The sequence below is a fragment of the Mytilus trossulus genome, chromosome 9 (genome assembly GCF_036588685.1).
Source record: "Mytilus trossulus isolate FHL-02 chromosome 9, PNRI_Mtr1.1.1.hap1, whole genome shotgun sequence".
NCBI lineage: Eukaryota > Metazoa > Mollusca > Bivalvia > Mytilida > Mytilidae > Mytilus > Mytilus trossulus.
In genome coordinates this window covers 10,782,447-10,809,425 of record NC_086381.1, presented here as the reverse complement: position 1 = coordinate 10,809,425, position 26,979 = coordinate 10,782,447, and the positions used below count along the sequence as shown (strand labels likewise).

The 26,979-nt window shown below is 32.3% G+C and overlaps 2 protein-coding genes across 2 annotated transcripts; both read left to right on the top strand.

Annotated features, from left to right (window-relative positions):
* The first annotated feature begins 21,084 nt into the window (after positions 1-21,084).
* LOC134684296 (uncharacterized) lies at positions 21,085-24,341 on the top strand. Its single transcript, XM_063543583.1, has 2 exons — positions 21,085-24,089; positions 24,329-24,341. Exons 1-2 carry the CDS (start codon positions 21,085-21,087, stop codon positions 24,339-24,341), a joined length of 3,018 nt encoding a protein of 1,005 aa, XP_063399653.1.
* LOC134683576 (uncharacterized) lies at positions 24,261-25,430 on the top strand. Its single transcript, XM_063542883.1, has 2 exons — positions 24,261-24,986; positions 25,302-25,430. Exon 1 carries the CDS (start codon positions 24,361-24,363, stop codon positions 24,928-24,930), a length of 570 nt encoding a protein of 189 aa, XP_063398953.1. The 5' UTR covers positions 24,261-24,360; the 3' UTR covers positions 24,931-24,986; positions 25,302-25,430.
* The last annotated feature ends 1,549 nt before the right edge of the window (positions 25,431-26,979 follow it).

Here is a 26,979-nt window from a genome sequence, read left to right as displayed (position 1 = left end):
TAACCAATCAAACTGTCTGAAGGACTAGGCTAATTCCACACAAGGGTAGTATACCTTACCTAAAAATGACTTCACGGTTTAACAAGAAAGGTAACGAATGATATTACCTTTGTCTTCACATTCAATGCAATCGGCTGTAATGAAAATGGGGAGTTTGTAAGACTAGGCTCAAGCAGCCCGTCGGCAGCATCCAGCTTTCAAATATATATAAGCATAAATTTTGCATAAGACTCAAACGTACTTCAAAAAAAGACACCATTTAATGATTTTTTTTAAATTTCATTTATGGTTCATTAGTCATATACAGGCAATAGAAACCGCTTTCAATATACTAGTATCATACAACGTGCAGCACGCTTTACATTTTAAAGAGTCAACAATTGTGTGTGTTTATAGAATTGTAAATAGTTATGATTATTTTTAAATGATGACAAATTGCTCTATTCTGTGAAATACAAAGCTTTTGGAAATTCCATATTCTCGGCATCCTGTAAAATAGTTCATGAACAGTAATAATTGTTCCGCATTAGAAGAAAAGAAAGTTGCACTCTTGCTTTTAACTTGTTTAGGCCACACAAAACTGATTTTACAAAACATTCTACCCCGGAACTAGTGGATTCGCTTAATTATGACTAGACCAAAGGTTTACATTTTGTATTCAAAGTATGGTGGACGAAAATTATTATTTGGATTAAAAAAAATAATCCTAGCTATACCCAAATTTTTAATTCTGATCAAGTAGGCCCTATATCTCTAGCTTACGTTTTCGCCTAGTGCAGATAAAAGTATTGCCGCAGAATTGCTTTTATCAACTATCCGGTAAGGGTTGGGTTGGGTATTCGACCTCAAGTTGAGACCTACTTTAGAAGAAAAAAACTAAGCAGAACAACACCCTGGATTTGTTCTACTGTAAACCTCTGCTGTCAAGCATAGTGCGGACAATTTTTGCAACCTTGATTTTTTTTCATTCGATTTTCATTCGATTTACACATTGTGCGGACAAAAGTATGGCCGTTGAAATGTGTTTGATCATATTTTCGGTAATGGTAAGGTAGGGTGGTTAGCTGAAGTCCACTTGAAAAGAAAGTGGCCTCCAATGTGGTTTTATGAAAAACAATTACCCGCAAATTTATGGTAGTTTGCAAAAAAATAATATTTTTTTTGTTATAATGTGGTATGTAATATGTTGGCAAATAATGAAAGCTCGTATCTTAATTAATAGACATCGAAATAAAGAGAAACGGTATGATAACTAATACAAATCTCCCAGAGACAAACTTACATTGATTAAGGCAACTAGTATGATGGTCTGGATTAAGGGTTCTTAATTTCTGTATTCTTTGATATTTTAGGCCATTTTTCTCTATTCTCTATACTTTTTGACAATTGTTCTCTTCTCTTTTTATTTTAACACCATTATTCTACCTTTTTTTTATTTATTTCTTGGTCCATTGTCTCTATTATTTATATTTTTTGTCAACTATTCTCAATTACATAATTCCCCATCAACGCCCTCTAGTTCAGGTCACCATATATATATAGCCTTCGCAAACAAGCAAAACAAAAACCCTATAGGCTCCGAATTCCAAAATAATTGAATGCTTGTCCAGGTTTGAAATTTGTTTTTTAATCAATCTATCAAGAAAAACACATTATCGTCTTCGATGTTCACGGTACTGAAAATACTGGCAGATGGACGTTGGTCATCAATTCTAATAATCTTAGATCGACCTTTCTAAACTTAAAAGTAAAGTTCACGCTCCCGATTCCAGATTGTTAAAGACATTTGATCTGACAACCGCTGTGCATGTATACTTTAACGACCAGGCTAGTTTTCTCGTCAGTTTTAAAAAGTAATTACCTCCCTTATAAGTGTTATGTTGTAACAAATCTATTTATTTGTACCATCTTTATGTATCGTAATATTATATTGTACAATTTAAATTTGTGATTTGTTTAATATTCAAAAAATGATAATTTATTATTTATCAAAGGTATAAACAAGGTAATTTGAAAGTCTTTGATTACTTTATCACCGTATTTCAATTCAGAAGTCATGCGGTTTATATACTCTACATTATGTTTACAGAATAGAATAGAATAGAATAAAATATCTTTTAATTCCATAAGAGGTACCCACAAGGGGCATAGTGCATAAACATTCATGACAATATATAGTTACAAACAATTACAAATACAATAAAGCAAAACAACAAAACAGTATGCTTTAAAAAGTTAGACATTTTAAATATTACTTATAGTATCCCAGTGTTATATTATACATGTTTACTCAAGGCAGGTGTTTTGATAAGAAATAGCCAAGTTGTTTTAAAATATTAATAGACTCACAGTTTAAAAGCCAAATAAATTTATTGACCATATCCAAGGAGTAAAAATTTTTACATTCTTTAAATATCAGATCAAATAACATATCTCTATCCTTAGAGTATACAGGGCATTCTATAAGAAAATGAAGTTCATCTTCCACTTTATTTAAATCGCATTTATCACAAATTCTTTGATGAACTTCTAATTTGGAATATCTCCCAGTTTCAATTTTAAGTCTATGAGATGAAATCCTAAATTTTGTGATAGCTTTTCTCAAATCAAAATTTTACATGAACTGGAGTGTTTACATTGCCCTACATTAGGAGAACATCATGCTCTTTAAAATTAAGTTTCATAATCAATTGGTTATAAATTGGTTTTAGTGAAGTGAAAAAAAACTTTCGTTATCCTTTTAGGTTTTAGAAAAAAAAAAAAAAAAAAAAACGAAAACACTTGTTTTTTATTTTGGTTTAAAACATTCTCGTTTTTTGTTTTATGTTTTTGATAATCAAATGTTGAAAACAAATGTTGAATGTTGAAAACGAATGTTGAAAGTTGAAAATCGAATGTTGAAAACGAATGTTGAATGTTGAAAACGAATGTTGAATGTTGAAATCGAATGTTGAATGTTAATATCGAATGTTGAAAACGAATGTTGAATGTTGAAATCGAATGTTGAAAGTTGAAAATCGAATGTTGAAAACGAATGTTGTGTTGAAATCGAATGTTGAAAAATGAAAATTGATTGTTGAAAACGAATGTTGAATGTTGAAAACGAATGTTGAATGTTGAAAACGAATGTTGAAAGTTGAAAATCGAATGTTGAAAACGAATGTTGAATGTTGAAAACGAATATTGAATGTTGAAATCGAATGTTGAAAGTTGAAAATCGAATGTTGAAAGTGGAAAACGAATGTTGAATGTTGAAATCGAATGTTGAAAGTTGAAAATCGAATGTTGAAAACGAATGTTGAATGTTGAAAACGAATGTTGAATGTTGAAAACGAATGTTGAATGTTGAAAACGAATGTTGAAAGTTGAAAATCGAATGTTGAAAACGAATGTTTAATGTTGAAAACGAATGTTGAATGTTGAAATCGAATGTTGAAAGTTGAAAATCGAATGTTGAAAACGAATGTTGAATGTTGAAATGGAATGTTGAATGTTGAAAATGGATACGAGAAAAAAAAAAATTTGAATGTTGAATGTTGAATATAGAAATCGAATGTTGAATGTTGAAATGGAATATCGGATGTTGAAAATGGAAACGAGAAAAAAAAAAAAAAAAAAAAAATGAATGTTGAATGTTGAATATTGAAATCGAATGTTGAATGTTGAAATGGAATGTTGAATGTTGAAAATGGATACGAGAGAAAAAAAAAAAAAAAAAAAAAAAATGAATGTTGAATGTTGAATGTTGAATATTGAACCAACTTGACATCCGTCCATATTTAGGGTTGTAAGGAAATTGTCCATGTGGAGGTGCTCCTTTGTAAAGGATGCTTTATAAAACAAAATAATTTGTTATATGTTCCAAGAATTTGTTTTGTATTTAATATATAGTCACTATATATTACAAGACTGGGGATATCTTTTTTTCACATGGAGAAATACTTTGAACATCAGCAAAATATCCGCCAATCTGTAGGTGTCATACCACCAATTACTCCCTCAAAGTAGGCCTACTCGGACAAAAAATAGTGCATTTGATGTCATTGTTCACCTAAACTAACCAATAAATTTTCAGAAATGAAACTTTTGTTGAAAGAAAAATATATCAAGACCATTTTGAGCCAAATTTTATCTGTCTAGGAGTTTGCATTTAAAATTGAGGATTAATACACTCCGTGGTATACTAATTTAAGATTTTCAGAAAACCAGGGGTTATTTTTAGTGGTACCTCCTTTCGGAAGCTCTCTTCTTTCTTATATGATTTATAATGTATATTGAAAATCGGCATGCAGAAAGGTGACACCTGTACAATTCAGGATATACCTAGTTTCTTTGAAGTTAAACTTAAGGTAAAATATTTAGAAAGCTGTGAAAATTGAAAAATTTGGTTGAACAGATAGGGACTTTTAATTGGTGGTATGACACCTGTAGTCCGGATTCGGATTTTTTTTTTAAAACGCTTGAAAGATACAGATTTTGACGCGTTTTGAAGAAGAGAAGAACGCAGCCGATAATAATTTGTCAACACCAATATTACTTGTTTTAGCTAATTTAACAAGACAACCAATGCCAAGGAGCTATGAAATAATAAATACTCGAGGATAAACTACAGGTAACTAAAAAAATATGATTAAATAGTGCAGGAATAAACAGAAACCTGCAATGACATCTTCCGTTCGACATAATTCAGTATTTCACATTCGCCCAATTTTTTATGGTACGAGTTTGCAGTGGTACGACTTTCCTGTGTTACGAGTTAACTTTTTTGGTACGAGTTAACATGGTACGAGTTTCCGTTGGTACGAGTTAACTTGCTTCCCGCCCAAGTACCTGTTTGCCCTGATTTGGTTTTTTATATGTTTTCTGCTTGCATAATGTTTATTATTTGAACAGAGTATGGCAAAGAATGTTGAAAAATTCGGCAAATATGTATATTGCTGCAAACGAAAAATTATTTTCCCTTTCATTTTGCTCAATAAGGTTTATGTACCCTTCTGTAGCCATTTTTGTACGAACTTTTTTTAATTTCAATTGTATCAAAACTAAAGATATAATGAATAATAGGGATAGGCCATTGTGTACATATTCCAAGGGGAAACTTGATGCAAAGCATTTTTTTAGCTTTCGGGACAAGTGAGCTTATGCCATCACTTGGCGTCCGTCGTCGTCCGCCGTCTGTCGTCCGTCGTCGTCTGTCGTCGTAAACTATTTCAAGAATCTTCTCCTCTGAAACTACTGGGCCAAATACTTTCAAACTTTAACTGAATGTTCCTTAGGGTATCTAATTTATAAATTGTATCCGAAGTTTTGATCTATCAACAAACATGGTCGCCATTGCTAAAAATAGTACATAGGGGTCAAATGCAGTTTTTGGCTTATAACTCAAAAACCAAAGCATTTAGACCAAATCTGACACAGTGTAATATTGTTTATCAGGTCAAGATCTATCTGCCCTGAAATTTTCAGATGAATCAGACAACCCGTTGTTGGGTTGCTGCCCCTGAATTGGTAATGTTAAGGAAATTTTGCTGTTTTTGGTTATTATCTTGAATATTATTATAGATAGAGATAAACTGTAAACAGGAATACTGTTCAGCAAAGTAAGATTTACAAATAAGTCAAATTACAGAAATGGTCAGTTGACCCCTTTAGGAGTTATTGCCCTTTATAGTCAATTTTTAACAATTTTTCGTAAATCTTAGTAATCTTTTACAAAAATCTTCTCCTCTGAAACTACTGGGCAAAATACTTCCAAACTTTAACTGAATGTTCCTTAGGGTATCTAGTTTGTAAATTGTATCCGAAGTTATGATCTATCAACAAACATGGTCGCCATTGCTAAAAATAGAACATAGTAGTCAAATGCAGTTTTTGGCTTATAACTCAAAAACCAAAGCATTTAGTGCAATCTGACAAAAGGTTATATTGTTTACCAGGTCAAGATCTATCTCCACTGAAATTTTCAGATGAATCAGACAACCTGTTGTTGGGTTGCTGCCCCTGAATTGATAATTTTAAGGAAATTTTGCTGTTTTTGGTTATTATCTTGAATATTATTATAGATAGAGATAAACTGTAAACAGGAATAATGTTCAGCAAAGTAAGATTTACAAATAAGTCAACATGACGGAAATGGTCAGTTGACCCCTTTAGGAGTTATTGCCCTTTATAGTCAATTTTTAACCATTTTTCGTAAATCTTAGAAATCTTTTACAAACTTCTTCTCCCATGAAACTACTGGGCCAAATACTTCCAAACTTTAACTGAATGTTCCTTAGGGTATCTAGTTTGTAAATTGTATCCGAAGTTATGATCTATCAACAAACATGGTCGCTATTGCTAAAAATAGAACATAGGGGTCAAATGCAGTATTTGGCTTATAACTCAAAAACCAAAGCATTTAGAGCAAATCTGACATGGATTATATTGTTTATCAGGTCAAGATCTATCTGCCCTGAAATTTTCAGATGAATCAGACAACCTGTTGTTGGGTTGCTGCCCCTGAATTGATAATTTTAAGGAAATTTTGCTGTTTTTGGTTATTATCTTGAATATTATTATAGATAGAGATAGACAGTAAACAGGAATAATGTTCAGCAAAGTAAGATTTACAAATAAGTCAACATGACGGAAATGGTCAGTTGACCCCTTTAGGAGTTATTGCCCTTTATAGTCAATTTTTAACCATTTTTCGTAAATCTTAGAAATCTTTTACAAAATTCTTCTCCCATGAAACTACTGAGCCAAATACTTCCAAACTTTAACTGAATGTTCCTAAGGGTATCTAGTTTGTAAATTGTATCCGAAGTTATGATCTATCAACAAACATGGTCGCCATTGCTAAAAAAAAGAACATAGGGGTCAAATGCAGTATTTGGCTTATAACTCACAAACCAAAGCATTTAGAGCAAATCTGACATGGGATTATATTGTTTATCAGGTCAAGATCTATCTGCCCTGAAACTTTCAGATGAATCAGACAACCTGTTGTTGGGTTGCTGCCCCTGAATTGATAATTTTAAGGAAATTTTGCTGTTTTTGGTTATTATCTTGAATATTATTTTTTTTTTTTTTTTTTTTTTTTTTCTTTTCTTTCTTCTTTTTGTTCTTTTCTTTTTTCTTTTTTCTTTTTCTTTTTCTTTTGGTTATTACATACATTTTACAAACTATATTGTTTCATGATTACGGAAAGTGTACAGTTTTGTCCGAGATTAAAACTTTATGATCGTTGACCTTAACCTTATTGATGAAAACCGTTGAAGCTGGTTGATCAATTGTCCGGATTAATTTATATGTTTTATTGATACACACGAACAACTTCAACTTTAGTTAAAAATTACATGTGGTAAGTGTCGACATTGTAGTTGGAAATTCATTTGATTAAGTGATAAAGTGTGTGTAAACGTATTTTGAGACAAAATTCTGTACATTTTCACAAAGCATGCTGTTTTGGTTTATTACCACGTGCTCAGATCATATATTGTCAACTTTTGCTACACAAATTCTATACACGAAAAAAATATTATATCTAGCTATTCATGATCATATGTATCTTTTTACATCATTTAAAAATTTGCTGTTTTTAGCATTAATATATATGTTAATTTCGTATGTTTTTAAAAATTCATTTCTGAAAACTGCATAAGCGTCTATGTCTTTTTGTTTATAATTTGATATATGAGTGCTTTTATGAATTGAATATAATAAGACAGTTAGGAAGAGATTTATATCATTATACATAGGATCATGTATTTTATAGCCAAGTACTAAAGTTTTAAAATTAAAAATATGTGACCCAATTTTGATTTTGCTTACAAGTACATATATTTTCTTCCAAAATTCATGAAAGAATTGACATTTGAGAAAAAAGTGTTCGTAATCTTCAGTCACGTTACACAAGTCACACATACTTGTTTCTTGTATGTGCCATTGTAGTAATAATTGTTTACATGGTAGGATGAAATGGAGTAATTTCCATCTTAACATTTTATATTTGTTATTAATTAAATAGGTAAAAGTAAATTGAAGCACATTATTTAATGGAGTGATTGATTCTAGATGAAAGATATTTTTCCATTTGGAGAACCCTAGTGGTCTCTCCTCATTTTTGTTATTTAAATAGTTATATATATCTTTGGATGACATATTTTCAATTAGTTCTGTTTTTTTGTTAACAGTCAAGGACAAGTTTAATTTTGTTTTTACAGAAGTTTTCAAAGATTTGTCAGATTTTAATGTACTAACCCATTCTTTTGGAATGCAATTTTTCAATTTTAAAAGTTCTGAGATCCAATTGGTTTTTGAGGTTAGTTTCTCCAATATAAGTTTTTGTGATATGTGCCCTTTTTGGTCAATTATATCATTAATGAAAATAATACCATCTTTTATCCAATTTGGATAAACTAAACATTTTCCTTTAAATTTTATATTTTTATTACCCCACAATATTTGCTGCCTAATATTACTAAAATTTATGATAGGCGTATTACTTGTTGGTGTATTATATGCTTCATACCAGCTCTTTAATATGTTCAAGTAAAATGAAGGTAGAACATTACTTAAATTAGGTAATGATTTTATGTTGTCAGGCATCATATGAAATATAAGGTTGTTTTTACCAAATTTATTGAAATAATATGTTGGAATAACTTTCCAATTAGCAAATTCTTTTGCCGTTAATCGTTTAACCCATGAAATATTTAGTGCATTTAAGAAGCAATCAATGTCGGTCATTTTTAGACCTCCATTTGTGTAATCTTTGGTAAGTGTTAAGCGTTTTACCTTTTCTTGTTTATTATTCCATATAAAATTATAAATAAGTTTTTTAAAATCTTTTATGTACATTTGGGGTATTGAAACAACCGAAGCCAAAAAAGTAAGATTAGGTAAAATAAGCGACTTAACAACTGTTATTCGTCCTATTATGGTTAAATTTCTTTTTTCCCAATCCAGTATTAATTTTTTTGTCTGTTTCATTGTTTTTTCAATATTTAATTTGTCACATTCACTTTTATCTAATCCGAAGTAAACACCTAGACTTTTAATTGGTTCTTTGCTCCAGTGTATATTTTCAATTTTTTCTTTACAATGTTTAAGTCTACCTAACCATATACCTTCTGTTTTAGATTTATTCAGTTTCAAACCAGAAAGTGTTCCAAATATTTCTATTAGGTTTAATGCTTGGTGTATTTCATTTTTTGAACTGAGAAAGAGTGTTGTGTCATCAGCCAATTGGGAAATTTTTAAACTATGCGTTTTTTCATCAAGTTTAATTTGAAACCCTTTAATGTTTGAATCTTGTCTTACCCTACAGGCCAGAATTTCAACTGCTATAACAAAAATAAGAGAACTTAACGGACATCCTTGTTTTATACCACGGTGAAGACTATAGGTTTCTGAGATCCAGCCGTTATTAGACAGGCATCCTTTAGTATCATTGTATAACGTTTTAACCCATTTTAAGAAGGAGTGTGGTATTCCAAATTTTAGTAGAGATTCATACATGAAGGGCCATTCTAAAGAATCAAAGGCTTTGGAAAAGTCTATGAACAATAAAACCCCATCTATATTAAATTTTTCTGAGTAGTCTATAATATCTTGAATCTGGCGAATGTTAAAACCTATGTACCGATTTTTTATATATCCATTCTGATCGCTATGAATAATTTTGGACAACACTATCTTTAATCTTTGCGCTAAGGCATAGGCCATAAGCTTAGTGTCTACATTTAATAAAGTGATTGGCCTGTAGTTATCTAATGATAATGGATCATTTTTTTTATATAATAAGGAGATAACACCTATTTTTTGGAGAGTTGTCATTTCTTCTTTTTCATAACATGTATTAAATACTTTCACTGCAGATTCTTTCAGGTATGGCCAAAATGTTCGATAAAATTCTACACTGAGACCATCTAGTCCAGGGGATTTATTTAGTTTCATGTTAAATATAGCATTTGTACATTCTTCTAATGTTAGGTTGCCCCCCAATAGTTCACTGTCATTATTGGATAGTGAGTGATCTATCTTTGTTTGACTTATATAATTTTTTATTTCTGAAGGGTCCGGTTTAGTACTTTTATACAAATTTTGGTAGTAATTTTTCCCTAGAATAAGAATATCCGACGCGTCTGTAACAATATTACCATGGTCATTTCTAAGGGCGGAAATGGTTTTCTTGGTTTGTCTTGATTTTTCTAGACCCAAAAAATATTTTGTGTTTTTTTCCCCTTCCTCTGCCCATCTGACTCGGGATCTAATTTGTGCACCTCTAGTTTCTTTTACATATAAATTTTGTAAATTGTTTTCTACATTATTTATTTCTTTTTTAAGATGTTGAGAATTACTTGATTTTTCATTTAAGAATTTTAACTTATTTTCTAAATGTTTAATTTCATTTTTACTTTCAGCAGCCTTTTGTTTGCAGTATGCAATGGTTACCTCCCTTACTTCAGTTTTGAAAATGTCCCAAGTAACTCGAGGATCATTATTTTTGGTGAGTATTTTTTCTTGATTAGTATCAATTAGTTTAATTATTATTTCTTTGTATTTTGTATCATTCAGTATACTGTTATTTATCTTAAAGAATCCTTTGCCTTTATTTTGAGCTTTAAGTCTTATTTGTAAAGAGATTGCTTGATGATCTGTATGTGATATTAGTGCAGGTCTTATGTCTGCTGATATTATATGCGGTCTTATATCTGGGCTTATTAGAAAAAAATCAATTCTGCTTGCAACACTTCTATTGTTTTTTCTTCTCCATGTAAATTGACTGCTGTTTTGATTTAGTTCTCTCCAAATATCAATAAGTTTATATTTTTTTATAAGTTGCTTTAAACTGTTAACAGGTTTATTTTGATTATTAGGGCTAATACTTTTTCTATCAAATGAAGTTAAACTTTCATTCATATCACCCCCCATTATTAATATTCCTAAGCGGTTATTGTTAATGATATTGTTTACTTTTTTGAAAAAAGAGTTTCTATTTCGACGAATGTTCGGAGCATATACATTCAGTAGCGTAAAAATATTACCATCAAGTTCTATGTTAATGAGTATTATTCTTCCATCATTATCTCTAGTTTCATTAATAGTTTTATATTTTATGTTATCTTTTATAAGAATTGTTACGCCTCTTGATTGTGAATTTCCAAAACTATGGTAAAGTTTCCCTTTTATCTCATTGTTTATGACATTTTCATGTTTTTCAATAAAGTGTGATTCTTGTATGAATAAAATATTACATTTTTGGTTTTTGCACCATAGGTTTAATCTTTCTCTCTTTTCTTTTTGCCCTAAGCCTTGACAGTTTAAGGAACATATATTTAGTTTTTCACTCATTTATATGGAGATTATTTATTTTTATATTACACGTCATGCACATAACTTCAGAATTATACAATAGAGACAGAAGGTTGAGCTTAAAAAGTAAATAAGTTGATATCATATTGTTAATATACACACTGAAATTGTTTACATACACATATAAATTATACACATATAAATTATACACATACATGACATATAAATAATATAGATAACAGTTGAATTTTATTTCTAAATTACGTAGTATCATGTGTTTAAACCTAACATTAATCATGATGATGAATTTTATGTTGTGTGTGATAATCATATACTTGTTCACATGTTTGTTTAAGGAAAATAAAAAATAAATCATTATGACGTTTATTTTCTTTTTCAGGTTGATGTGTCGGTTGCATAGAACATGTAGAAGCGATTTTGTATTTTGCGCAAATTTACTTTTTGGATTTTCATGATACACAAATAGGAGTATTTTTCTCACAGCGTTATGAAGACTGTGATTTTGGATATAAAGTAGAAGCATAATAATATGACAACTGAACCATGATGACTGGATTTTCCTGTTCTCTTTGCTCAACAATTTTATTTTGATATTGAATATCCTATGAATATTGAGAAGGAAGTGTACAAGAAAATTAAATATTTGTGCAGTGTATAATGTACATTTGATTGGATTTAACAAGCATAAAAGTATTGGATTTGTGATAGTATTTGGATTATGTCTGTGTGAAAATGTGATTCTAGAATTTTCCTGATCTAATCTGAGTGTCTTAGCATGAGGAACTGCTGATGTACATGTACATGTATCATAACTCTTTTTATGCACAATGTTTTTTTTGCGGATAACGTTTACAAAACATTTGGTAGTTGTGATCCAGCTTTTATTATGACATTTAGTTGATAGATATATAGAAATTTGTTTGCCGTTAAATAGATTGTGAATTTTTAAAAGATGAGTGCTTTTCAACATGTTCAATATCAAAAATAAATTACATGTATACATATATTCTTGTATTACTCTTTCATGGGAATATGTATAATCTACTATTATACCATATCCGTTTTTTTTTTCATTTTTTATAATATAGGTAAAAACAACAAAAGAGACAAAAATAACATAGATAAATTTACATACACACATGATTATTTACAAAGAAATATTTGGGTGTTGGCCACACAAAAAAAAAGGGGGGAATTAAAAATACAATTTGTTCTTTAATCATAGTACATTGACCTGAATTATTTCGTCTTCAAATGAGTTAATGCCCTTTTGGTTTTTGAATAGGGACTTCATCAGTCGGTGTTGTTGCTGGACGCTTTTCACTGCGAGAGTCTGGTGTTCCCGCGCCAAATTGAAACATTGTTGTCTGAATATTTGATTTTTTTGCTGTAGCGTCTCCTGATTTTTTCCTTCGTTTTGTTGTTTTCTTTTTTTTCTTTTTGGGGTTTTCCACTTCCTCCAAAATATCATTGGTTTTATTTTCGAAAGAAAATGTCTCTTTGGTGATTTTCTTCGAGGCCTTTCCGAGTACATTTGATAACTTTTTCGGATTGACTTTTGTTGCTGATTTTGAAGCTGCTACATGCATGTTTTCTTCTGGTGTATCGTCAATTGACTCAGTGTTAGATTCGTCGCTGTCAGTGTCACTTTGAGAAGAGCTGCTGCTTTTTGACTCATTTTCGTGAGGCATGCTGTTACTCTCCTTGTTTTGAGCTTCAAAACTTGGACAGTCAGCCTGCTTATGCCCTGGGAGTTTGCATTGTTTACAGACCCAGTCATTTTGACAGTCTCGAAATCTGTGACCATTTTGAAAACATTTATTACATACTAGGTTTTCATTTGTTGATGGCATTTGATCTTTGTGGAAGACCGTAGCTCTATACTTTCCTATTCGGATAAATCTTGGTAGGGGTTTTTCTAAAGGGTCGCAAAAAATAATGCGGTCACCCGTTTGGCATTCTGTCAGCAACCCATCTACTCGGAGTCGTTCTCTGTTTAATTTGTGAACGGTACATTTGCCTTCATTTTCAATGGCCCTCAAAATTTGACCATCGTCTGCAGAACACGGAATGTCTTTGACTCTGACACGTAGGTACAAGAGTGATGAGTATTCATTTGATTTACAAAAATAAATATGGCCAAAATCAAGTACACCTTTTAGGGTGCGCTCGACTTTAGTGACTCGGCATGAGGTGTTTTGGAATTTAAAGGTTGCTTAGAACTTTTTGTAAATAATAAACACTAGCACATCATAGAAAATTAAGTAAGTGATTTATGGTTTTTGCACAATAACTTTAGTTTAAGTAAATAGAAATCAATGAAATGTAATAAAAGGTGTACTTGATTTTGGCCATATTTATTTTTGTTTTAACAAACAACTACATTTATATACTTGTTTCAAGGAAATCAATGCTAGCAGCTGCACTGCATGCAATAACGCAATGGAACAGTAAAACAAGAGGCTCTCAAGAGCCTGAATCGCTCACCTTAATTATTTTGGTTAAATCTCTCATCAATGATTATTTTGGCTTATCAATTTATTTAAATGTTTTTTTGGATGTCCTATTTTCTTCAAAAGCCAAAAAAAAAAAAAAATCTCCTATGTTCTATTTTAGCCATAGTAGCTATGTTTCTTGACATACAAAGAAATAAAATATAAAATTTATACTAGATACTCTGAAACTCATTTAGCCTAAGTTTGGCTGAAATTGATACAGCAGTTTCAAAGGAGAAGATTTTTTAAAGTAAGTCAACATGATGAACAAATTGTGAAAAAAAATCTTTAAAGGGCTATAACTCCTTAAGGGGTCAATCGACAATTTTGGTCAATTTGACTTGATTGAAGATCTTACTTTGCTGAACATTATTGCTGTTTACAGTTTATTTCTATCTATAATTATATTCAAGATAATAAACAAAAACAGCAAAATTTCCTTAAAATTATCAATTCAGGGGCAGCAACCCAACAACAGGTTGTCTGATTCATCTGAAAATTTCAGTGCAGATAGATCTTGACCTGATAAACAATATAACCCCATGTCAGATTGCACTAAATGCTTTGGTTTTTGAGTTATAAGCCAAAAACTGCATTTGACTCCTATGTTCTATTTTTAGCAATGGCGACCATGTTTGTTGATAGATCATAACTTCGGATACAATTTACAAACTAGATACCCTAAGGAACATTCAGTTAAAGTTTGGAAGTATTTTGCCCAGTAGTTTCAGAGGAGAAGATTTTTGTAAAAGATTACTAAGATTTACGAAAAATGGTTAAAAATTGACTATAAAGGGCAATAACTCCTAAAGGGGTCAACTGACCATTTCTGTGATTTGACTTATTTGTAAATCTTACTTTGCTGAACATTATTCCTGTTTACAGTTCATCTCTATCTATAATAATATTCAAGATAATAACCAAAAACAGCAAAATTTCCTTAAAATTACCAATTCAGGGGCAGCAACCCGACAACGGGTTGTCTGATTCATCTGAAAATTTCAGGGCAGATAAATCTTGACCTGATAAACAATATTACCCTTTGTCAGATTTGGTCTAAATGCTTTGGTTTTTGAGTTATAAGCCAAAAACTGCATTTGACCCCTATGTACTATTTTTAGCAATGGCGACCATGTTTGTTGATAGATCATAACTTCGGATACAATTTACAAACTAGATACCCTAAGGAACATTCAGTTAAAGTTTGGAAGTTTTTGGCCCAGTAGTTTCATGGGAGAAGAATTTTGTAAAAGATTTCTAAGATTTACGAAAAATGGTTAAAAATTGACTATAAAGGGCAATAACTCCTAAAGGGGTCAACTGACCATTTCCGTCATGTTGACTTATATGTAAATCTTACTTTGCTGAACATTATTCCTGTTTACAGTTTATCTCTATCTATAATAATATTCAAGATAATAACCAAAAACAGCAAAATTTCCTTAAAATTATCAATTCAGGGGCAGCAACCCAACAACAGGTTGTCTGATTCATCTGAAAGTTTCAGGGCAGATAGATCTTGACTTGATAAACAATATAATCCCATGTCAGATTTGCTCTAAATGCTTTGGTTTTTGAGTTATAAGCCAAATACTGCATTTGACCCCTATGTTCTTTTTTTAGCAATAGCGACCATGTTTGTTGATAGATCATAACTTCGGATACAATTTACAAACTAGATACCCTAAGGAACATTCAGTTAAAGTTTGGAAGTATTTGGCCCAGTAGTTTCATGGGAGAAGAATTTTGTAAAAGATTTCTAAGATTTACGAAAAATGGTTAAAAATTGACTATAAAGGGCAATAACTCCTAAAGGGGTCAACTGACCATTTCCGTCATGTTGACTTATTTGTAAATCTTACTTTGCTGAACATTATTCCTGTTTACTGTCTATCTCTATCTATAATAATATTCAAGATAATAACCAAAAACAGCAAAATTTCCTTAAAATTATCAATTCAGGGGCAGCAACCCAACAACAGGGTGTCTGATTCATCTGAAAATTTCAGGGCAGATAGATCTTGACCTGATAAACAATATAACCCATGTCAGATTTGCTCTAAATGCTTTGGTTTTTGAGTTATGAGCCAAATACTGCATTTGACCCCTATGTTCTATTTTTAGCAATAGCGACCATGTTTGTTGATAGATCATAACTTCGGATACAATTTACAAACTAGATACCCTAAGGAACATTCAGTTAAAGTTTGGAAGTATTTGGCCCAGTAGTTTCATGGGAGAAGAAGTTTGTAAAAGATTTCTAAGATTTACGAAAAATGGTTAAAAATTGACTATAAAGGGCAATAACTCCTAAATGGGTCAACTGACCATTTCCGTCATGTTGACTTATTTGTAAATCGTACTTTGCTGAACATTATTCCTGTTTACAGTTTATCTCTATCTATAATAATATTCAAGATAATAACCAAAAACAGCAAAATTTCCTTAAAATTATCAATTCAGGGGCAGCAACCCAACAACAGGTTGTCTGATTCATCTGAAAATTTCAGTGCAGATAGATCTTGACCTGATAAACAATATAACCCCATGTCAGATTGCACTAAATGCTTTGGTTTTTGAGTAATAAGCCAAAAACTGCATTTGACTCCTATGTTCTATTTTTAGCAATGGCGACCATGTTTGTTGATAGATCATAACTTCGGATACAATTTACAAACTAGATACCCTAAGGAACATTCAGTTAAAGTTTGGAAGTATTTTGCCCAGTAGTTTCAGAGGAGAAGATTTTTGTAAAAGATTACTAAGATTTACGAAAAATTGTTAAAAATTGACTATAAAGGGCAATAACTCCTAAAGGGGTCAACTGACCATTTCTGTAATTTGACTTATTTGTAAATCTTACTTTGCTGAACATTATTCCTGTTTACAGTTTATCTCTATCTATAATAATATTCAAGATAATAACCAAAAACAGCAAAATTTCCTTAAAATTACCAATTCAGGGGCAGCAACCCAACAACGGGTTGTCTGATTCATCTGAAAATTTCAGGGCAGATAGATCTTGACCTGATAAACAATATTACCCTGTCAGATTTGGTCTAAATGCTTTGGTTTTTGAGTTATAAGCCAAAAACTGCATTTGACCCCTATGTACTATTTTTAGCAATGGCGACCATGTTTGTTGATAGATCAAAACTTCGGATACAATTTATAAATTAGATACCCTAAGGAACATTCAGTTAAAGTTTGAAAGTATTTGGCCCAGTAGTTTCAGAGGAGAAGATTCTTGAAATAGTTTACGACGACAGACGACGACGGACGACAGACGGCGGACGACGACGGACGCCAAGTGATGGCATAAGCTCACTTGTCCCGAAAGCTAAAAAAATGCTTTGCATCAAGTTTCCCCTTGGAATATGTACACAATGGCCTATCCCTATTATTCATTATATCTTTAGTTTTGATACAATTGAAATTAAAAAAAGTTCGTACAAAAATGGCTACAGAAGGGTACATAAACCTTATTGAGCAAAATGAAAGGGAAAATAATTTTTCGTTTGCAGCAATATACATATTTGCCGAATGTTTCAACATTCTTTGCCATACTCTGTTCAAATAATAAACATTATGCAAGCAGAAAACATATAAAAAACCAAATCAGGGCAAACAGGTACTTGGGCGGGAAGCAAGTTAACTCGTACCAACGGAAACTCGTACCATGTTAACTCGTACCAAAAAAGTTAACTCGTAACACAGGAAAGTCGTACCACTGCAAACTCGTACCATAAAAAATTGGGCGAACGTGAAATACTGAATTATGTCGAACGGAAGATGTCATTGCAGGTTTCTGTTTATTCCTGCACTATTTAATCATATTTTTTTAGTTACCTGTAGTTTATCCTCGAGTATTTATTATTTCATAGCTCCTTGGCATTGGTTGTCTTGTTAAATTAGCTAAAACAAGTAATATTGGTGTTGACAAATTATTATCGGCTGCGTTCTTCTCTTCTTCAAAACGCGTCAAAATCTGTATCTTTCAAGCGTTTTAAACAAAAATCCGAATCCGGACTACAGGTGTCATACCACCAATTAAAAGTCCCTATCTGTTCAACCAAATTTTTCAATTTTCACAGCTTTCTAAATATTTTACCTTAAGTTTAACTTCAAAGAAACTAGGTATATCCTGAATTGTACAGGTGTCACCTTTCTGCATGCCGATTTTCAATATACATTATAAATCATATAAGAAAGAAGAGAGCTTCCGAAAGGAGGTACCACTAAAAATAACCCCTGGTTTTCTGAAAATCTTAAATTAGTATACCACGGAGTGTATTAATCCTCAATTTTAAATGCAAACTCCTAGACAGATAAAATTTGGCTCAAAATGGTCTTGATATATTTCTCTTTCAACAAAAGTTTCATTTCTGAAAATTTATTGGTTAGTTTAGGTGAACAATGACATCAAATGCACTATTTTTTGTCCGAGTAGGCCTACTTTGAGGGAGTAATTGGTGGTATGACACCTACAGATTGGCGGATATTTTGCAAACAAAATAATTTGTTATATGTTCCAAGAATTTGTTTTGTATTTAATATATAGTCACTATATATTACAAGACTGGGGAGTTTCTTTGTTATGCGTGCTTTCCTTTGTTCTCTAACATTTTGGCGGAAATGTCAAATCCACTATAAAACTTATAATTAATTATACGGACAAGACTTTCTATCAAAATTTACGTACAAGAAATATAATGGGATTCAATCTCAGGACTTTTAGCATATCAAGCCACGAAACATACTACTACACCAGGACGACTGGATACGAACTCACAGTAATTTATCATACTTAAAGGAAGCAAGATCTTTTAATAAGTGGGGCGAGTTGACAGACCTTAACTCAGTGGGGTTTAAACCTTTTAAGGTTAATAAGTGAGTTGGCAGACTGATTGTTCAATTTGATTTTACACTTTTTCAAAATTGAGGCGAGTCGGTATACAAGAGTGGGACGATTTTTTTTTTTATAAAGTGGCGATATAGTGTGGGCCGATACACAGGCAATTTTCATTCACATCAATTTCACGTGAATTAAAATTCATGTGAATCTCATGTGAAATTCACGTGAATTTCACCTCAAACGAGCTTATAAATGAAACTCACGTGAAATCAGTTTATGTGAGTTTCACATGAATTTCATGTGAAATTCACGTGAAGTTCACATGAAAATAACATGAAATTTGTTCACGTGAAATTCACATGAATTTTTAAAATATAGGATTTCAAACAACATCTAAATTTTTAAATTCAAGTAAAATCATGAAGAATACCAATATTTTTTTTTGAAAAGTTCACGTGAAATTCATGTGAAATTTTTCACGTGAGAATCATGTGAATCTCAATTCACATGAATATTTTCACGTGAGTTACATGTATAAGCTCGTTTGATGTGAATCTCACATGAAATTTTTCACGTGAATTTTATGTGAGATTTATGTGAAATTCACGTGAGCAAATTTTGCCTGTGTAGGCAAGTGGGGCGAGTTGAAATTGTTTGATATCTACCCATCGTGTTCGTACCAACAAAAATAAATACACAAAGTCAATCTAGAATTATGTATCATTTTTTTATGTTTAGATTATCAGCAAGATGAAAAGGACAAGTATGCAGTTCAAAATTCAAAATGTGAATAAGCTGAGGTTCAAGGTCTTACCTTTTTCATATTTTGCATGAATAAATTGAAAGGTTATATGAGGGACGGCAGAGAAAGAAAAAAATACCACTTTGCAATTATCTTGCTCCTGAGGATAAATGTAAAACATCTTGTTGTAGGTAAGTTTTATGCTCTGTTTTGATAGTGTTAGTGCATTCATCTGTCCAGTCTTTCCTCTAAATTGTATTCTCTTTAAGATTTTGGTAACTTGTGGATTAACATGCATATATATACTCAAAATTTAGCACTCAATATTAATGGGATTTTAGAATGACATCCTGCAAAATGCTTGTTAATCATGTTTATGTTCCAGAACATACAAGTATTTGGACTGTACGCATACAGTCTGCCCAATTTTAAGAAGTTGGTCAAGTGTATTAGAAACAAATGTACAGTACAGATCAACATAACTGAAATATTTAATAGATAAATACAAACATTTTAATTGCAGTTAAAATAGAAACACAGGTTTGGTCAAGCTGGTACTAGACAGTACAAGTATACTCAAATGGTGTGACTGTACACATATGGTGGGACTGTAAGTGTATAATTTTGTGTTCTGGACCGTAAACGTAAGGTCCAAATACTGATATGATAAGGAACATTTATACATGTCTTAAAATTAATATCAAACACATTGGTGTTTTTCAACTTGGTAATAAGTTATTCGATAGAACTATAATGTTTTGAGATTATCAAAATCAAAAATTTCCCATTTTTACTTTTAATAAAGAAGAAGATTATTGATGTATGTATAAATGTTTATTAAAATCAGACAGCAAGCCAACAACACAAAAAATAAGGATAAAACAATATAATTTTTTTGTATCAATGTTATAATTTCCAATATGTTCAAAGAGTTCAAGGTATTTTTTCATTGAAATAAAACACAAATTGAAATCTGGCAGAACTTCAAAAGCTTAAAGAAATATTGCTTCTGTTGTCTGCATTTTGTATAATATATTGCAAATTCTTGTGAATAATGGAATGTTATTATAGTTGTCTAAAGTTTTAACAATGATCTAAATATACTGTAAATTCATAAATTATTGGGTGCATTTATTATTGCGATTCTGTAATTTTAGACAAAAATGCGATTTTAATTTTTACGATTTTTAGAAAATCCTGTTTAATCCATATAAAATATTTCATAATGCGAGTTTAAATTACGTTCCAAGTTTGAGGTTTTCCATTTGTTAGGGTTATAATAGTTGTCATAACGAGCTTTTTGCCGTTGATCAGAATGATTTGCAATATTTCGAAAAGGTTTTTGCAAAAAAAAAGAAGATAAAAGTGGTCCGCTTAGAAGACCTCCACATGGACAATTTCCTTACAACCCTAAATATGGACGGATGTCAAGTTGGTTCAATATTCAGTTATTCGATAGAACTATAATGTTTTGAGATTATCAAAATCAAAAATTTCCCATTTTTACTAAATCATGTGGAAAAACCGTTCAGGTCCGTGTGTACCCGAAGAACTTCCCAGATAAAGCCGTTAATGTGTACGCTATACTGGACGACCAAAGTAACAGAACTCTTGCTAAGACTGAGCTGTTTGATCAATTAGGTATAAATACATCGGCCATTCAGTATACTATGTCGTCTTGTGCTGGACGCACTATCATGAATGGTAGATGTGCAGAAAGTCTGATAGTTGAGTCATTGTCTGGTAATGGAGAACTTGAAATACATTCAGTAATAGAGTGCAGTGCAATCCCAGACGAAAAATCAGAAATTCCGACTCCGGATATTGCTAAATCCTATCCCCATTTACGGGAGATAGCTCATCAAATGTTAGATTTGAATCCAAATATAGACATTCAACTTTTGATTGGAAGAGATGTCCCAGAAGCGCACCACGTGTTTAGACAGTTGACAGGACCGAAGGGCACGCCATTTGCCCAGGAGCTCTTTTTCGGTTGGGTAATTATAGGCGATGTTTGCTTAGGCAAAGTACACAAACCAAATTTTGTCAATGTCAATAAGACTAATGTAATGAACAATGGTAGAGGAACTATATTTGAACCTTGTACTAACACTTTGTATGTAAAGGAAAACACTGAATTGGCTCATATCAGAGATAATGTTAATTCACAAGGATGTAACAATGACCCATTGTTTATTAAAACCAAAGATGACGACAAGATTGGCACATCAGTCCAAGACCGCTTGTTCCTTAATCTCATGGATTCTGAATTTAAGAAAGATTCAAATGGGCACTGGACTGCACCCCTCCCTTTTAGACCAAATAGACAACGATTGCCGAACAATAGGAGTCAAGCATGGAAAAGGGCTCAAATACTCGATAAATCTTTCCAACAAAATTTTACAAAAAAGACTCATTTTGTAGAATTTATGCAAAAAGTATTAGTTAGCGGAGCAGCGGAGGTAGCTCCCATAATCACAGATGAGGAGTGTTGGTATCTCCCCCTTTTTGGCGTTTACCACCAGAACAAGCCTAACCAGATAAGAGGCGTATTTGATTCCTCAGCATCTTTCGGAGGAGTATCTCTCAATAGCGTTATGATGTCGGGACCAGATCTCACTAACAACCTACTTGGTATTTTGTTGCGTTTTCGCAGTGACCAGTTTTATCAATTCTACGTGAGAGAAGAAGATAGAAACTTTTTGAGGTTCTTTTGGTACAAGGACAATAACCCAGATAATCCGCTTATAGAACATCGGATGTGTGTCAATGTTTTTGGCAATAGCGCTTCTCCTGCAGTGGCAACGTACGGATTACGTAAGACAGTTGAAAACTCTAATGAAACGTTCGGCTCAGATGTTATGACTTTCGTTAACAGGGATTTTTACGTAGACGATGGGCTCATTTCCTTGCCTGAAAGTGAACAAGTAATTGATCTTATAACAAGAACACAGATGGCGCTAAAAACAGAAGGTAACATTAGGTTACACAAGATTACATCAAATAGTAGCGACGTAATGAAGGCTTTCCCTACCGATGATATTGGAAAGGATCTCAAGAATTTAAACTTGTGTGAAGACTATTTTCCGGTACAACACAGCCTTGGCCTTGCTTGGGACTTAAACACCGATAGCTTTATATTTACCCCATTACAAGATGATAAACCCTGCACCCGTAGAGGTATTCTTTCGTCATTGAATAGTATTTTTGATCCGATTGGATTCTTGTCACCACTCACAATTAGCGGAAAGATTTTGTTGCGAGATGCATCCCCACCGGGTACTGATTGGGATGAATGTTTATCACAAAGTTTTCAAGAGAAATGGAATGAATGGGGGATCTCTGTTTTGTCACTTCGAGAACTTAGTATACCGCGTATGTATATACCTATGTCAATCAGTGTTATGGACAACTTAGAAGTACATGTATTTTCAGACGCTTCAGAGAAGGCAGTTGCGGCTTCGGCATATTTAAGAGCTATCGACACATATGGGACCAGTACCGTAGGATTTATTATGGGAAAATCGAAACTAGCACCTCTTAGCGGAAACACGATACCAAGATTAGAGTTATGTGGGGCTGTCTTGGCAACCGAAATTGGAAAAATAATATCTGAAAATTTAGATGTTCCGTTGGACTCTATCAAGTATTATTCTGATAGCAAAATTGTGTTAGGATATATCACTAATCAGACCCGACGTTTTCACACCTACGTGTCAAACAGAATTGAACGCATTCTGAGTGTATCGTCGTCAAATCAGTGGCATTTTGTCCCAACACATTTAAACCCATCAGATTGCGGTACACGTTTCTCAATATCTGTTGATATGGAAAACAATCCATGGCTTCTTGGGCCGAAGTGGATGAAGAACTCTGACGAAGAAGCTCAATGTGATGTCAAAATATTATATCCGTTAGTTAGTCCAGATAATGATAAAGAGATTAGAAAAGAGATAAGTGCATCGAAAACGTCAGTAGATGCGCTTCCGCCAATAGTGGGGCGTTTTAAAAAATTCTCTAGTTGGAGACGGCCTGTGAAAGCTATATCATTTTTGCAACATGTGGCTCAGTCATTCAGTTTAAAGGATAAGTCGTGCCAAGGTTGGCATTTTTGTCAAAATGTCATGTCAGTTGATAGTTACCAAAAAGCGGAATTATTTATCTTGAAGGAATGTCAAAAGGAAGTATATTCGCAAGAGATAGAATGTTTGGCTAGAGGCACAAACATTTCAAAACAATCATCTTTAATCTCTCTTTCGCCATTTTTGGATTCACAAGGTTTGATTCGTGTAGGAGGACGTTTGGAAAAGGCAAAGTCTTGGCTTCCGACAGGAGAAATTAACCCAATTATCATTCCGAAAAATAGTTACATTAGTAAGCTTCTTATAGACCGCTATCACAATTCAGTGAAACATCAGGGTAGACATTTAACTGAAGGTGCGTTAAGGAGTGCAGGATACTGGCTAATTGGAGCTAAACGATTAATTTCTTCATTTATACAAAAGTGTGTAATATGCAGGAAACTTCGAGGAAAGTTCCAGGAACAAAAAATGACGGACTTGCCTTCTGATAGACTAACACCAGGGCCTCCGTTCACATTTGTAGGTTTGGATACCTTCGGACCTTGGCAAGTATTAACTCGTAAGACACGAGGAGGTTCAGCAAATAGTAAAAGGTGGGCTAATTTATTTACATGTATGACTACGAGAGCAGTTCATATAGAAGTGATAGAATCATTAAGCAGTTCCTGTTTTATAAATTCACTTCGTAGGTTCCAGTCATTACGCGGACAAGCCAAAGTGTATCGATCTGACCGTGGGACAAATTTCATAGGTGGCACAGATGATTCAAATATTGAAGCTATAAATGTTGAAGATTTGACAGTTAAAAACTTTCTATGTGAATCTGGTTCAGTATGGAAATTTAACCCTCCCCACTCTTCCCACATGGGAGGAGTGTGGGAAAGGATGATAGGTGTCACACGAAGAATATTAGACGCTGTTATCTTAACTTCTAGTAGTAAAAGTTTGACTCATGAAAGTTTAACAACATTCTTAGCTGAAGTGACCGCTATTATTAACGCAAGACCCATTGCACAGATATCATCAGATCCGGAAATGCCTTTGATTCTAAGTCCATCAATGCTCTTAACTGGAAAACAAGACTACTTACCTGTGATAACGGGCACATACAATCTCAAGGATATGTATCGTGCACAATGGAAACATGTGCAAGTTCTATCAGATATATTCTGGAAGCATTGGAGGTCAGATTATTTACGATGTTTGCAACAGAGACGTAAATGGCACGTTGACAAAGACGATATCAAAGTTGGTGATGTAATTCTTATGAGAGACAAATCTATTTACCGAGGAGAGTGGCCACTAGGCATTGTGGAGGAAGTTTTCAAAAGCGATGATGGAAAAGTACGCAAGGCTCGCCTCCGCATTTACAAGGAAGGAAAAGCTGTTACGTATACTAGACCGATTAGTGAGATGGTTTTATTGGTAGACTGATTGTGAATATTGACAATATTGAACAATTTATAAAAGGTTTAAGTGAACTGTTGTTTGTATTGTTAGTATGTTTTTTATGCTGAAGGAATGTTCTTCGATAGCATTGATTTTTCGTAATAGTCAAAATTGTGACTTAGTTTTACATTTGGTATATTTACATAAATTTGTTGTAAAATATTATCATGGGAATGATAATAGACGGGGAGTGTACTGTTACCAGTGTTGATTTTTTTATTGTTTAACAGAAATTCTATCGAATTTTCATAAGTTTTCCCGGACTATTTTTTATTGCTAGATTTTTGTACTTTGAAGTTCGTTACTGTCCCCTTACTTTTTTGTTTCCTAAATTGAAAGCATGAACGTGGTCACAGGCATTTAAAAGTATCGTAAACTACGCCAACTCACAATGTAAGTTTATAATTCATAGTTTTTAATGATTGTATGATGAAAGTTAATATGTTTCCACATCAAGATAAATTTTGTATATGTGTATATCAGCCAAAAGTGAAATATGAGGATTGTTAATTTTGTCACTGTTTTTACAAAAGTATGGAAAGCCATTTGGTGCTATAATTTTTGAATGATTTGATTGAAAATTCATTTTGATACATAGATTTGAACTGTTAGTTTTATGATTTTTGTAGTCATGAGTATGATGAGTTAGCTAAGGTTTTGTTTTTGTTTTTTGTAGCTTTTTACCAACATCACAGCACACATATGTAGAACTTGTTATTTCATGGTTTTCGAAATAAATGATATACATTACTGTGGCTTATGGTTATACTAGTATGCACTGAGGCAGAATAGATTTTTCTGCTCTTTTTTTCCGATGTTCATTCGCCTCTGAACTGTAAACTAGTCTTCAACTCGATTGATAACATCGTCGAATGCGATGACAAATTAAACGATTTGGCATGTCATGAAAGAAAAGGCTTCAAAAAATGGGATTGTGAAAAAGAACCCGAATTTTTGAGAAATATCGATAGAAATAAAATCGATCAATTAAATAATAATTTAACTATGTTGAATACCAGTATACTGGCTCAAGAAAATATTAATAAAATAGTTGAATCTGTAAATGGTTTAATGCTGGATTCAACCGAAAAGGTGTTTGGATCTTGAAAACAAATGTCGAAAAAAAGTTATTAAACCTTGGTTTGACCAAATATGTTGGGAAAAAAGGCGGTGCTTTCGAATTTCAAAAAGAAGATATAAATACAATAAAACATGTTTTAAAAGAGAGGGGATGAAGAATACAGAACGTGAATATAAGAGGCAAATGAACATTTCTATTTATAAGCATAAAAAAGCCATGAGAAAAAAGATGAATGATTTAAAAAATAGTAAATGAATTTTTTAAATGCATCAAAAATCTTAAGAATGGCAAAGCTTTTGGCGATGACTTCGTCACTAATGAATATAAAATAAGAGCACCACTCAGATTTTTATGCCAATCTATGTAAAATTGTTTAATATTGTATTTGATACTGGAAAAGTGCATGAACTTTGGCTTGTTGGCAATGTTATACCTTTTTATAAAAACAAAGGTGACCAGTCAGATCCCAAAAACTACAGACCAATAACTATATTAAGCTGTATGGGTAAACTTTTTACGTCAATTTTGAATTTAAGACTGAGTTACTTTTTGGAAGAATATTTGTTGTTAAATGAAAACCAGTTTGGTTTCAGAAAGGGATATTCCACTATAGGTAGTATATTTACTCTGCATATTTTATTTGAATTACAATTACTGAGACAAACAAAGAAAAAACTTTTTTGTGCTTTTATTGATTTTGCTAAAGCTTTCGATACAGTTTGGAGATCTGGTCTTTGGTCAAAACTCATTTTACATACAGTGAATGGGAAGATGTATAACACTATATTTAATATGTATAAAAATGTGAAATCACGAATTTTTAGTGATGGGGAATATTCGGACTACTTTCCATGTAATGTAGGTGTAAGACAGGAGGAAAATTTATCTCCCATACTTTTTTCTATTTATTCAAATGATTTAGAAAGCTTTTTTCAGAACAAAAATATAAATGG